Here is a 12,849-nt window from a genome sequence, read left to right on the forward strand (position 1 = left end):
AGTTAATATAAAATGAATTCTACTATATTTGCATTATTAAAAAAAAAACAATTAAAATTCTTTGAAAAACTTCTCTGGTACTATTGCATTTTAATATCAATTTTTCATTACAAAATAATGGATGTAAATTACATTGAAAAATATTTAAAAAACTTTTAATAATAAAGAGTAAAAGAATTAATAATAAATTATAAGGTTATGTCAGTGAATTTTGTATTCAGTTCTGTCAGTGAATAAAAACATGCGATTATTAACTTTTCAAATAAAAATTGTTTTTTAAATTAAGAACATAACTAAACTTATATTTATATTCAATAGTAAATGTAGTTTTAATTTTATTGTAAAATACTGATTTCGTATTTATATTTAGGTTACTTAAGTGATATTTTCTTTTAAAACAAAATGTATACTTTGTTTGATATGGTTTACGTATTTCCGACTGTTTAGCAATATATACAACAGTATTATATACCTATACTATTATTTTATAATATAATGTAGCCTACATACTATAAAAAATTGATTTTTTTGCAATGAAATAGAACACGATTTACAAAATTGCAAACGTTTGTCACGACAGTCAGAACAAAATTAGATGTATAAAACCAGCACCATCTCATTGTGTAGTTGTTTCGATAAAACAAATTAAGATTGAATCCGATACCGAAAATACACCTAGAAGTATCGGAAAACGATTAATCGAATTCGACCCTTTTCTAAATGTTCACTCGGAACGTAGTAGTAGGTAGTACGTTTTTCATGGATTACGTGCAAACTATACGAAAATTATACCGAGGAAATTTCACGTAGCTCTTTTCTTTTCCAACCGACCGGTCACGACGTATAAAATTATATTTATTTTAGCAATAAACTAATGGAGTTATAAACGGTGAAATACGTACGTGCGTGTTTAGCTTAATAATTGGGGAGAAAAAAAATTGATACCTTATACGAACGTACAATGATTTGAAGATGGAAAAAAATATCTATATTCGGGGATTAGGGACATTAAAGAAATATAAAAAGAATTGTAATGCTTATACAGAAGACAAAACAGGGGATGGCATGCGAGTTTTATACGGACGTGAAAAGAGAGAACACGTCTTGTGGAAATCTCGAAGACCACTGGAATCCTATGTACATTATATTATATAATTTTGCGTTGCTCGACGTGTTATACCCATGTGCGATAAAGGACGAAGCAGGTGAAGAAAAATATAATTTTTTTTATTATTATTACTTACAAATAACGTATAAATCCCGTAAACGTAAGATAATTTATTATCTGTGTCAAAGAAGGCATTTAAACTGAATAACAAAACTACATTTTGAATTTCTCATTTCGTAGCCATAATTAACTGCTCAAACTTAGAATTAAGTAACCTTTTACGAAATTTATCAAGCATGCGTTAATGTTGTGCTGCACGTAAGCTATTTAAATTGTTAATATGTTTTAAATCGAAATAACCGCCACTCAAACCAAACAATAAATTAATACTAATAGTTTCTTAATCTTAAACATCGAGTAAAACGCGTCTATGTATAATGTATATTGTACGAGTTGCACACCTTCTTGGTAGATTTCGTAAAATGTTGATTTTATATAATTGAATCAGTTACAGCGAGTTTTCTTAAGTTTTGGATATTCAAATGCAAACACATTTTCAAATAAAAAATGTAATCGAACTTTTGTGTACATTGACATCTGCAAGACAGCAATGACATTTTTGATTCCATTTACTACTATAGGTATTTCAAGCAGCCGGATTTTCTACGTATTGATCACGATAAAAACCAAATCACATTTAAATATTAAACAATAATCAAAATACCAATATATATATATTTTTAAGAGGGAAAGTGGTTCGTGGAGGAGATACTTCTAACTTTAGAACGGTTCAGAACAGGTTAAACATTTCTGAGTTAAAATACGATGAGTGGTTTTATTATGGATAGTATAATAATTAATGTACAATGGTGGATATAGAGACGAAAAACGTTGACATTCGTATTCGATTTGATATCGATATATATACCTATTATGTATAGTTAGAACAGCGGGTTTTTGTACGTGGATAGTCGTAAAATATATTTTGGACGGATTCAATCAATAAAAGTGATAATAATTTAACGAAAAAATGCATAAAATAATATTTTTGCACGTTATTATTATAATAATATCGTATATTTTTACTGAATAAAATACTATCTATATAAAATGAGTTTTACGATAAATAGGTATTTTAATGGTTGTTTATAGTTATTGTGGTATAACATGAATAGAGAAATCATTCATAGATGCCTCTGTGGCTGACGAGGACTAATATAAGTTTTAATTAGTTAAAAAGAAACTACACCATTCCGTAATTACGTTTAAACCGTTTGGGGTTGAGGGGCGCAGATTGCTAGGAATGGATACTGGAAAGATAGATTTTATAATTTGAAATGGTAGCATGATGATTTTGGAAAGATATTAAGTGTTTTTTGCTATATTTTACGCAACGTAAACAAACGTTAATATAATGCAAATATGCAATAATTGGGTCATACCCGTAGGTAATAGGTTATTCACCTTTATGATGATGGGCGGTGATAGGAGGTTGGTGCTATAGGCACCATTGTTTTTATTTGTCTACACGTTATTTGTTTGGTCAGTCCAGTTTGTTTCGTAATGTTACAAGTCGTATATAGAGTAGAAAAAAAAAATACTTTTTTCTTTGCCTGTTTATTGGAAGGGTTTGGAGATCAAACGGAGTAGTGATGCTTTGAGTGTTTAGATCGAATTAAATATAGGATTTATTAATTTGACTGATATTTGCGTAAAACAATTAGTATACTTATCAAAATTTAGTTAGACGACTGTCAGGCAGTGTACAGAGGCATTATCTAGTTAATAAGATATGGTCGGGTGGGGTACCCACCACACGGTACTTGTGCTGTCTCGAAATAATACTTAATTATAATAAATACGATTCATGCTCACTGAGCTCTTCGTTGTACTATAGAATGTTGATTGTGGTTTCACTGTTGATCAGGAGAAGTGTTTATCTTTAGAACAATGTTTAACTCATTTAGGTCGACTGAGCAGATGTACCGTTTAGGAAGGTAAAGGTATAAGCGGAGCACAGACGAAACGTGCGTGCGGCCTGAATTCCGTAGATGAATATCGTATAGTACTCACCATTTGGGCGTACCCATACGTACCTATTTATAATACTTATTATTACAAAAGATGGCGTCGGAGGAGCGTACGCAAATGATTTCCGGCCACTTTATTACCCGCAAATATATAGATATATTATAATATAATACTTGTATAATATTTTATACTGGTCCCGTGACGTACATCTATATACAATACTACGGTACCGAGCTCTGACAGGGTGGTGTGTAAATACACCGGATCTGACGAACTTGGAGCTTTAAGCGCTATGGATGCGTATGTGTATGTGTACATCGAGGGCAGCGATTTTAATAACTCAGGCCGCGTGATGACGTTCCCCAGTGGCGGTCATAATATAATATAATTTACCACATCGAACCCATGGCACGTGTCATATATTATATCATAATATATTATTATGATATAGTGTATAAATTATAATTTAAATTATATTATAATTCATATTGAATTATATAATGGTCCGGTGGTGGTGGTTTGGCTGTCGATAATTATTATTATATCGACCAAGCCGACTGCACGATGGGTAAAATTTGATTTTTTTTTTAAACTATGTATAGTACTCACATAACTAAGAATTAGGAAAAAATACCAAACTTTATTGAAAAGAAAATTAACTGAGTGTAGTTGAAAATTACTTCTCAATATTGATAAAAAAGTAATGTTGTTCGGTCGAAAGTTGTTGACAAAAAAAAAATAAACAAACCTTAGTCAAGTTATCAGTTAAAAGTTGAACATTTTTTTGCACTATACGTTTTATATTAGAGCCTGGAATACATATTATATGGACGTAACGCAAATTAGTATTTAGAATCGTTCAAGCTATATTATTTACACTCTAAAGTTTATGCACAATTCACTTAAAAGTTCCACATAATACAAATATAAGAAAAATAGAAATAATTAGGTAATATCAAATAGTATTTTTTTGAAAATCAGAAATATTACAATTTATTAAATTACGACATTACGTATGATATGAGTTATTACCGACCATGGATTAATTTGAAGAGCTACAAATTGGTATTATGTCGTACACCCGTAACTTTAAGTGCAGTTTTTATAGTCATTATTATTATTATTACTAAATCACACCACGCCGCAGTGTTAAAAATATCATATTTGTTATGAATGAGTTATTGTGAAATACCGGCAAGGATAGACCTGCGAAAGTGGTGTAGCTAAATTGCCTATCGTTTGCGCCGTGTTATCGTTATTTTATTATTCAAACGCATAAAATAACATTATCCGAAAAAGTCGTGATGAAAACGTGCACTGAGTATACGCACCAAACCTAGCCAATCGTCGTAGAATTTAATAGTTTTATTCTATGAGATAAAATAAACTTTCTTCGTACTTACCTCAGACATGTTGAAAATTAGCTCGTTAGGTTTACATCACATAGACACCTTCATTATGTGTGATAACCATCGCGTAGTAGAAACTGACACGCCGAGGTAATATTAAAATCGTCACAAAAATTAACCAACCACAGTAACATCCAAACCCTAATCAGGCATGTTACTATATATACATTATTAAATACTTTTATAATTTCCACGTCTAGTTACGAAGAGACGGAGCTCCGCGGCTGTCCGGAAAATCACTCGTGTGATATACTGAGACTATGCATATTATTTTATGCTTTTCGAAAAGTGCAACTACAAGCTCTTTGTCTCACACACGCACACACCGACGCATACGGTTGGATACGAATAAAGAAGTAGTATAAGGTCGATACGAATAAAGAAGTAGTATAAGGTCGATATGAGATATTTCAGAGTAGGAATCGGCAGTAAACGCGAGCGCCAAATAAAAATAGTGCAAAAGCGCCGCCGGTTGCAGAGAATAGTAACCGACCGACAGAGTTTCTAATCCGAAATCTACGCGACGGCGGACAGATTTTCGCGAACGAAACGTGTCTGAAATAAAAATCGAAAAATCTCCGGGCGATTCGTATTCACTTCCGCAACGTAAAAGTTTGTGCGTGAAAAATGCGATAACCAGTGAATACACAGCCGCCAGCACGCTCGTCATCGTATATATAATAGAATTCTAGTTTTGACAAATACTTAAATGTATATATATGTATACAAATATAGAGAAAATAATATGATAAATAATATGATATGTAATGCATCATCGTGTACGCTCGGACTCGTCATCGCGAAACGCAATTTTTCCAACTATTTATGTCCAACTACAATACTACATAAACTTCGATGGCGTTCGTAAATTAAATGTAAGTTTTTATCGAGAAACATGAAAATATATTGAAAAGAGACGACCACCACCGCCGTCGCCGTCGCCGTTACCTTGTAAACTTTACGACACATCCAAGAATGCTTATCGGGACACGTAGTTATAGATTATGTATATATATATATTTATTTACGATATTGATTTTTCCATTTCAAGCACTTTTGTTTTATTACGATTGGATATGGGACTTGTTTCCGCGAGTGCGATTGTGTGCGATAATAAAAACAAACGTATCACCTAAATCGCGGGTTTCTCGTATACGGCAAAACAAATTCGATCAACCGTATCATTATGAATATTTCGTTATATCAATAAACGAGTTTAATAGAATAATAAAAAAAAAAAACTATTGTATAAAATTGAAAAAAAATCTATGTAAATTAAACACGACTATGCAATTTAGAGTTCGAAGAAATTCAATTCAAATGGAAATTGGTTTGCGATCGGGCAACAAGTGGTAGTGGTGGTGGTTTGAAGTTAATTCTTTTCAATGACTTTTAATTGCTTTGAAATCAATTAAAACAAAAACTTTTTCACTTTTAAAATATGCTTACCATGAGACAAAAGGGTTATAAAATACATTATTTTAAGTATCATATTTTTTCTGCCACAATATAACCCCTATTTGGAAGTTTAATATTATTGTTCTTTGAAAGAATTAATTTGCCAGACATTAGTTATGGTTTAAAAGTTACTTCTGTGAAAACTTTTTAACAGTCGTGCGACACTCGGTTTTGAGGGCGTCATAAATCACAAAGTTTTTTTTTTCAAGACATTAGTAAGTATGACGCACCCCTAAGGTATACACCTTAAAATAACATTACACTTGGGTTAGGCGAAGTTTTAAGACTATTATAAACTACCATTCGATGAGACTTTCGTGTCACGATTACACGCGCTATGACGTATACATCAAATCGTAAGGCTTGTGAAATATTGTATGTACACGAGTCGAATAAATAAAAAAAAAAAATCGGAAAATATATATATTTTTATTACTACTATCCACCTATCTAAAATTATACAATTTATTTTATGTTAAAGTACATGTTAAATAAATGTATAGGTACATTAAGTGGTTACTTATCTTAATATGCTCTTAAAAAGGAAACAATTTTACTTTCACATATACCTAGGCATTTATGTGGTTTAGAACCGCAAAAGGTAATTAAATTAAATTGAGCGGGACAAATTTAAATATTTAAACAAAATAAACAAATGGCTTATTTAATTATGAACATATTAATTATTGAATGGTTTTTAGAGATTATATTTTACAACAGGCCACTTGTAAAATATATGAGCTGGAGAAATTGCTGATACTTAGCAAAAGCACTGGTCTCTGATTATTATCCTCCCTCGGTATATGATATATCGTTGTTTTTAATTATATATTTGACCTGAATATTTCATCGAATATGAAAAACGCATCGAAGTGGAACTCGATTCACTAAAGTGTTTTTGACGTTATTCAAATTTTAAGCTATTATTATAAACATGAGTAAAAGTTTAAAATAAATTAAATAGAGTTATATATGGAATGAATAACTTAAAATTCAAATTTAAAGTCTTAATTTTAAAATAAGAAATCATCAAAAGAAATCTCAAATTAAATAAAAAAAAAAATAAAACGAATAAATTTTGTTATATTCAAATTTTATATGTTTTTTGTAAGTCAATTAAAAGTTTAAAGGTTTTATAATCAACATTACATTCTACGAGTGATGAAAAATCCCGATCATATTATACACAATTACACATGAACAATTAAGAGAACTTTTGTACCGTAGCGTTTCAACTTCAATTGTAAAACATTTATTTATCAGAAATCTCAGTTTTAAAAAAAAAGAATATGCCTGGAATTAATGCACATTCTTAAACAATTGCTGTCTGAAGAACATAATACTTCTATTTCTGAGAGAGGATATAATATTATACACTTTTGAACATTTTTATTGCGTTCAAGTGTGGGTTTTTAGAAAAATACATTCCTCTCTCCATTTAGAATCTAAAATATAAATGATTTTTTCGATCTGCTCAGGATCAACAGAAATAATAGAATTTTAAGATATTTACATGCCACATGGTTGGGTTGTATTGAACAATTTTGTTCAAACATTGAGACACATAAACTGCAATGCCGATTTAAGAATAACCGTAATTTGTATACGAATTGTACAAAAAAAATAATATATTAAATAGAATAAAATATATAATTAGACCGGATGTTATTCATTGGATGAGAGAACTTTAACTGAAACCAGTTTTATTGGATGCATTATAGTGAAGATAATGAAATAGTCTGGGTTTGATGACGATGGATAGTGCGTACTGCGTATATATAAGTACCTATGTCTATATATATTATAATATTATATGATTGCTTTCGACTTACCTCTGACGAACTTCATCGTTCTTGACCCGTCAGTAGGCGACGACATACCATTACACGTTGCATCACCTGATTGGGCCATATCGAACGAACCACCTATCGATTTGCCCACAACAAAGCACCGATATTTTTCTTCGTCCGATGACGTAGGCGTATGTTCCAGCTTACCGATCATGTACTTCGTCGAGCCGTCCTTCCATGTGGCCAAACACAACAGTTCCTCGACTGCAACATTATAAAAATGATAATAATCACTATAAATTAATAAAACGTTGAGAGGAAAAAATAATCACATATATAATGTACGCGTTATAGTACACGATGATTATCTTATTTTTAATATTCGTATTATATGAAATTATATACTGACGGTATGCCAACATTTAATGGTAGTCAAGAAGCAGGAGAGGTGCGATTGCAATATGATATTGGCATGATGAAGTGTATACATAACAATAATATAACTACAGGGACTTTGAACAAAGCACAACCAACTGTCAATGACCGAGGGTAAATTATAGAAAAAAAAATATTTTAATAAACCTGATATTAATATATTATTATGCTAAATACTGAATTGTCGATGATGGTTGAATTGGTTTATATATAATATAATATACAGATTGAATATACTATAGAAGTAATAATTACTCTGATCGCACGGCATGACGTTTAAAACATAAGACGTGTCACTATTATTATTATTATTATTCAAAACAAATTAACTGTTCGCTATAGAAAGTGCAGTAGAAAATATTGTATTTGTTATACTTAATTTGAATTTATCATCATGCATATAAAATGGTTTTGTAGATAGATACATTTAATATTTTAATATTTGATTGAAGTATATGATTCAAATATTTGAATTTAAGGGTTGTTATGTAAAATAAAAATGTACATATTATGATACTTGTGAAATATTTAAAAATATACATATCGTTTTTACGCAAATTGTTGGCAATTTAGAGCAAAACAGTTGGCTTTCAAGTACATCGTGTTGCGTTAGAGGGGGAAAACATGAAAATTAATAAATGAAAGATAATTTGGAAAAGAGCCAAAGTGGCTTTTTGAGTTTCCCATAAACGAACATTTCACTCGCGTTCCCTTCTCATAACACGCGCAGAGTTAAAGCACATACTTAAATTAATTTAACTTTTTAAATTTTTATTCAAAATTGTTTCTATGACGTTCATTATAATACTATAATTACATATAATAATATATTATGTCATCGATGTGTATTTCGACTGGAGTGTGAGCATAACAAATAAATAAACAAAAAAACTCCTGTACAAATACCGGAGGAGACGACTTTTTAGATTTTTATGTAGGTATGTAAAATACTTGAAACACAATTGCTACGTTCAAACAACAGCCGTTAAAAGATACCCAAGCAATTTGTAATTTTAAGTACGGTTATAGTTAGGTATAGCTCCAAACAATTACCGTTAATGACATTCCACTTGGAACGAGAGAAAAAAAACCGTGTACACATTTGATGTGCTCAATTCGTTTTTTTTCCCACAAGGAGAGTGCGCTTCAGAATTCACAGAATGTGAACAAATGATAAGTATTCGCGAGGGGGTAGATCAAAACACAAGCGTCAAATAAATTGTTCTGGTACAGGGGGCACGATCAATGAACGTTTGTATTTAATGGGCGACCATGCGGGAGATGAAAAATACTTGTATTTAACAACTTCTCAGTGTGGGTAATGCGATCGCCTTTCCAATTAATAGGGAAAATAATTATACCCTTGCGTTGAAAACACTATATTTTCTTAGAAAATTATTTCCATAGAATTTACGAGATCATCGTATCGACAGAAGACTTTGCCACGCGAAAAAAAATATCATCATCGTATAATACCATGTTATATCGAACGCATATTTTTTTTTGTCGGAAGCGTCGTGCAAAAGGAATTAAACCGACAAATTATGTTTAAAAACGTTTGATTTAAATGAATATGACGTGATATTTACCTCCATAGAATAGATTGTAAAAAATTAAAACAAAATATAATAAAAATAATATTATAATAGATGTGACTGAAACTGAAATAAAAATGTTCGATTTATGTTCGGTAATATATGTATTTGTTCCAACACCCTTCAGAAAAAATGGGGAGGACAACTAGTGTTAGTTGTGTGCGTCATGGTAACGTTGTTCATCAAATAATAAAACCAATGAAAATTCGGATGATTTAAAAAAAAAAATTAATTTTCGGAGAAACCAAATAATCGAAAAAAAATCGAATTTTCCAACTGGCCAAATTGAAAAGAATTTCCGTTTGACTTCCGAGAGTAATTTGTTTAAAGTCAATAAGTTTATCGATGAATGCTCGTATATACGCATTATAAATATTTAAACTATATTGTTGTGTGCACATCATGATGGTTAGACGACTGACAAAGGCGTATACGGTATTATCGTCGAAATGTAGCGACGGGGCGTAACTGCAACTGAAAGGTATGATGAGACACCGTAAAATATAAAGTGACAAAAATTTTGAAATTGTTTGAGATAACTTAGGTAAAATATGTAAGACTACATGAATTAAAAACTATATAAACAAAAACCACCACTGTATACGTCACTCTAAGCGACGGTATAATTGACGTGCCGAGTGGCGGATCTGGACGTATAGCGACATAAATTTTCACCTTAATAATTCAAGTAGATTCAGCTTGAAACTAGTGAGCACTTCAGTAAGTTAACACTAAACACACACACTGCACGGTCGTTCGCGGTGACGACGAAAAGTGAACGGTGTACGCTGTACAGTTAAACGTTTCAATTTATTAGAAGGCGATAAATTTCGTAGGGATCCCTGGCATTCCGAATTATTATTCTTTGGTTTTTAGACTGCGGTTATACGTGTAGCGCGTAAATCACGCGATAACAACGGGAAATGCGTGGTGTATCTGTTTCGAGTGTAAAATATACTCGGTGTAAACGTCGTTGTCGTTATACATTCACAATATACCTAATATATTATATACATATATTATCATATGATTTTGAACTATTCCTAATGCTCGCCGCCCTTACTTCGGCTAATAGTGTTTTCACTGTGTAATTTATGTGTCTTGAGAACAACAACTCAACACAATAGCCAAGCCAATACTACTTCCACCGCTCCAGACCCGGTAACTTTATCGTAAAACGCGATTCATAACCTAACATTTTCTTCTTCCGGTTTGCATGAAACTCAGACAAATCCAGGGCGATAAATTTTCATTAACTTCACTACCGTATAACTAAACTTATTAAATTCCAAAAGAGATACAAAAATGGAAAATATTATTATAAGTATTTTTATGACAGTGACCTATATTTGAAGACAATAATACCACAAACAAGGAACATATAATTCCTGTGTTTAATTTTAAATTTATATACTAGGACAAGATTATAACCATGATTGCGGTTTATATTGAAAACAAAATCACTTAGTTTAAAATAAAATAATGTGTAAACTATTTTTATTATAACAGTACTTTTAACTATGAGCATGGAAAAATTAGCTATTTGCTGTACAATATGTTATTATACAGTTGTTAATATTAATTAGAGTAGTAAATATAATCAATATTATAGTGATTTGTATAACGATATCAATTAATAGGAAATTAGTCATAATTATAATGTACTGAATTCTGATTACTTTTAAAAGGTACCCTCTACTGTATACTCTCGTTTAGATTATAAAAGGAACAAACCCCTCCAACGCACTTGCATAAGTGACATAATTAATAGCCAACAAGCTGGAAACTTATTTAAGACAAAGTGTACAATTGGATATGATAATAACCCAACACCGGAACTAATATTTTAATATAATTGTACATAATATCTACCATTGGATAAGTGAGCTAATAATATAGAAATATAATAAATAAATAAAAAGGTGGTCAAGTGGTTACCGCTCTGCTGTACAGTAGGTGTTGAGTAGGACTTAGGTCACTGTAATGCATATGGTGTTAAATTTGAATTTAATGATAAATCATTAGGTACATACAAAAAACGATTTTGAGCGAAGACGGATTATATTACTTATATAAGTATATTTTATGATAATATTGCTGTTAAGGTAATTTATCATGCTATTAGTAATACAGTAGGTTGAATTAATTTTTGCCGAAAACATTGCATTTAAATATGTCATTGTGGGTATAAAATAAAAACAATTTAATTCAAAAGTTTCAAGTACTCACGAATAATATTTTTAAATGACAACAAAACAACTAAAATCGTTATGCGACGTTTAAATATCTAATTTCGTCCAAACTTGAATTTAAAATATCTACCTAAGAAAAAAAATATGAATCGTTTTCCCATATTTTTTTTTGGTGAATTTTCGACTCTGACCTTTCAAAAGTATCGACTAGTTTCAGTTTGTAGTCAATAAACCCACCCTTAAAGTTGAAATCAAAGCATATTTTAAACTGATTTTCGTAAATGCAGACACACACACACACACAAACACATCATCGTAAAATCGATACATTCATCGCTACTCTCAGAATCTAATGCTAAAACAAATTATTGCGAATGCACAACAGTGTACAATAGTGTACACATACCTAGGTATTATAAATTGCACGGGATATGTCCGGTATTTGTTTGCTGCTTGATTATAGTACTCGTTGTTCCTAGTAAATTAGTAGACGACTATAATTATTATTACACTGGATATTTGAGTACGCACCGAATACCTAGAAAAATCAACGAGTTGTCCGGATGAAATACAGATAGAATTTAACCGAAAACTGATGTTTGTGATAGTTGAATTATTTATTCGGATGTTTGGTCTGTCAAATTTGTTTGAAACAAAAAATAAAAAAAAAAAATACTGCGCGGGAACGTTGTGTAATTTGTTGTGGAAAATTTATTATGCGAAAAGTTCTTGAGAACTTTGAATGCCAATGAGGCGCACACAAAATCTATACGGTCGTGATAAATCTGAATCCATTGGACGGCGAATTCATATATCACGGAGCGTATTACA

General features: G+C 31.0%; 1 protein-coding gene across 3 annotated transcripts in view; it reads right to left on the reverse strand.

The window, feature by feature from the left end:
- LOC100167668 overlaps nt 1–12,849 on the reverse strand; it is a 155,790-nt gene that overhangs the window by 23,302 nt on the left and 119,639 nt on the right. For all 3 annotated transcript variants that reach the window (XM_029486826.1, XM_029486825.1, XM_029486827.1), the window contains exon 7: nt 7,839–8,060. In XM_029486826.1, the coding sequence (XP_029342686.1) occupies nt 7,839–8,060 (222 nt within the window). The remainder of the gene's footprint in view (nt 1–7,838; nt 8,061–12,849) is intronic.

This window comes from Acyrthosiphon pisum, chromosome A1, assembly GCF_005508785.2.
Source record: "Acyrthosiphon pisum isolate AL4f chromosome A1, pea_aphid_22Mar2018_4r6ur, whole genome shotgun sequence".
NCBI classification, from domain to species: Eukaryota; Metazoa; Arthropoda; class Insecta; order Hemiptera; family Aphididae; genus Acyrthosiphon; species Acyrthosiphon pisum.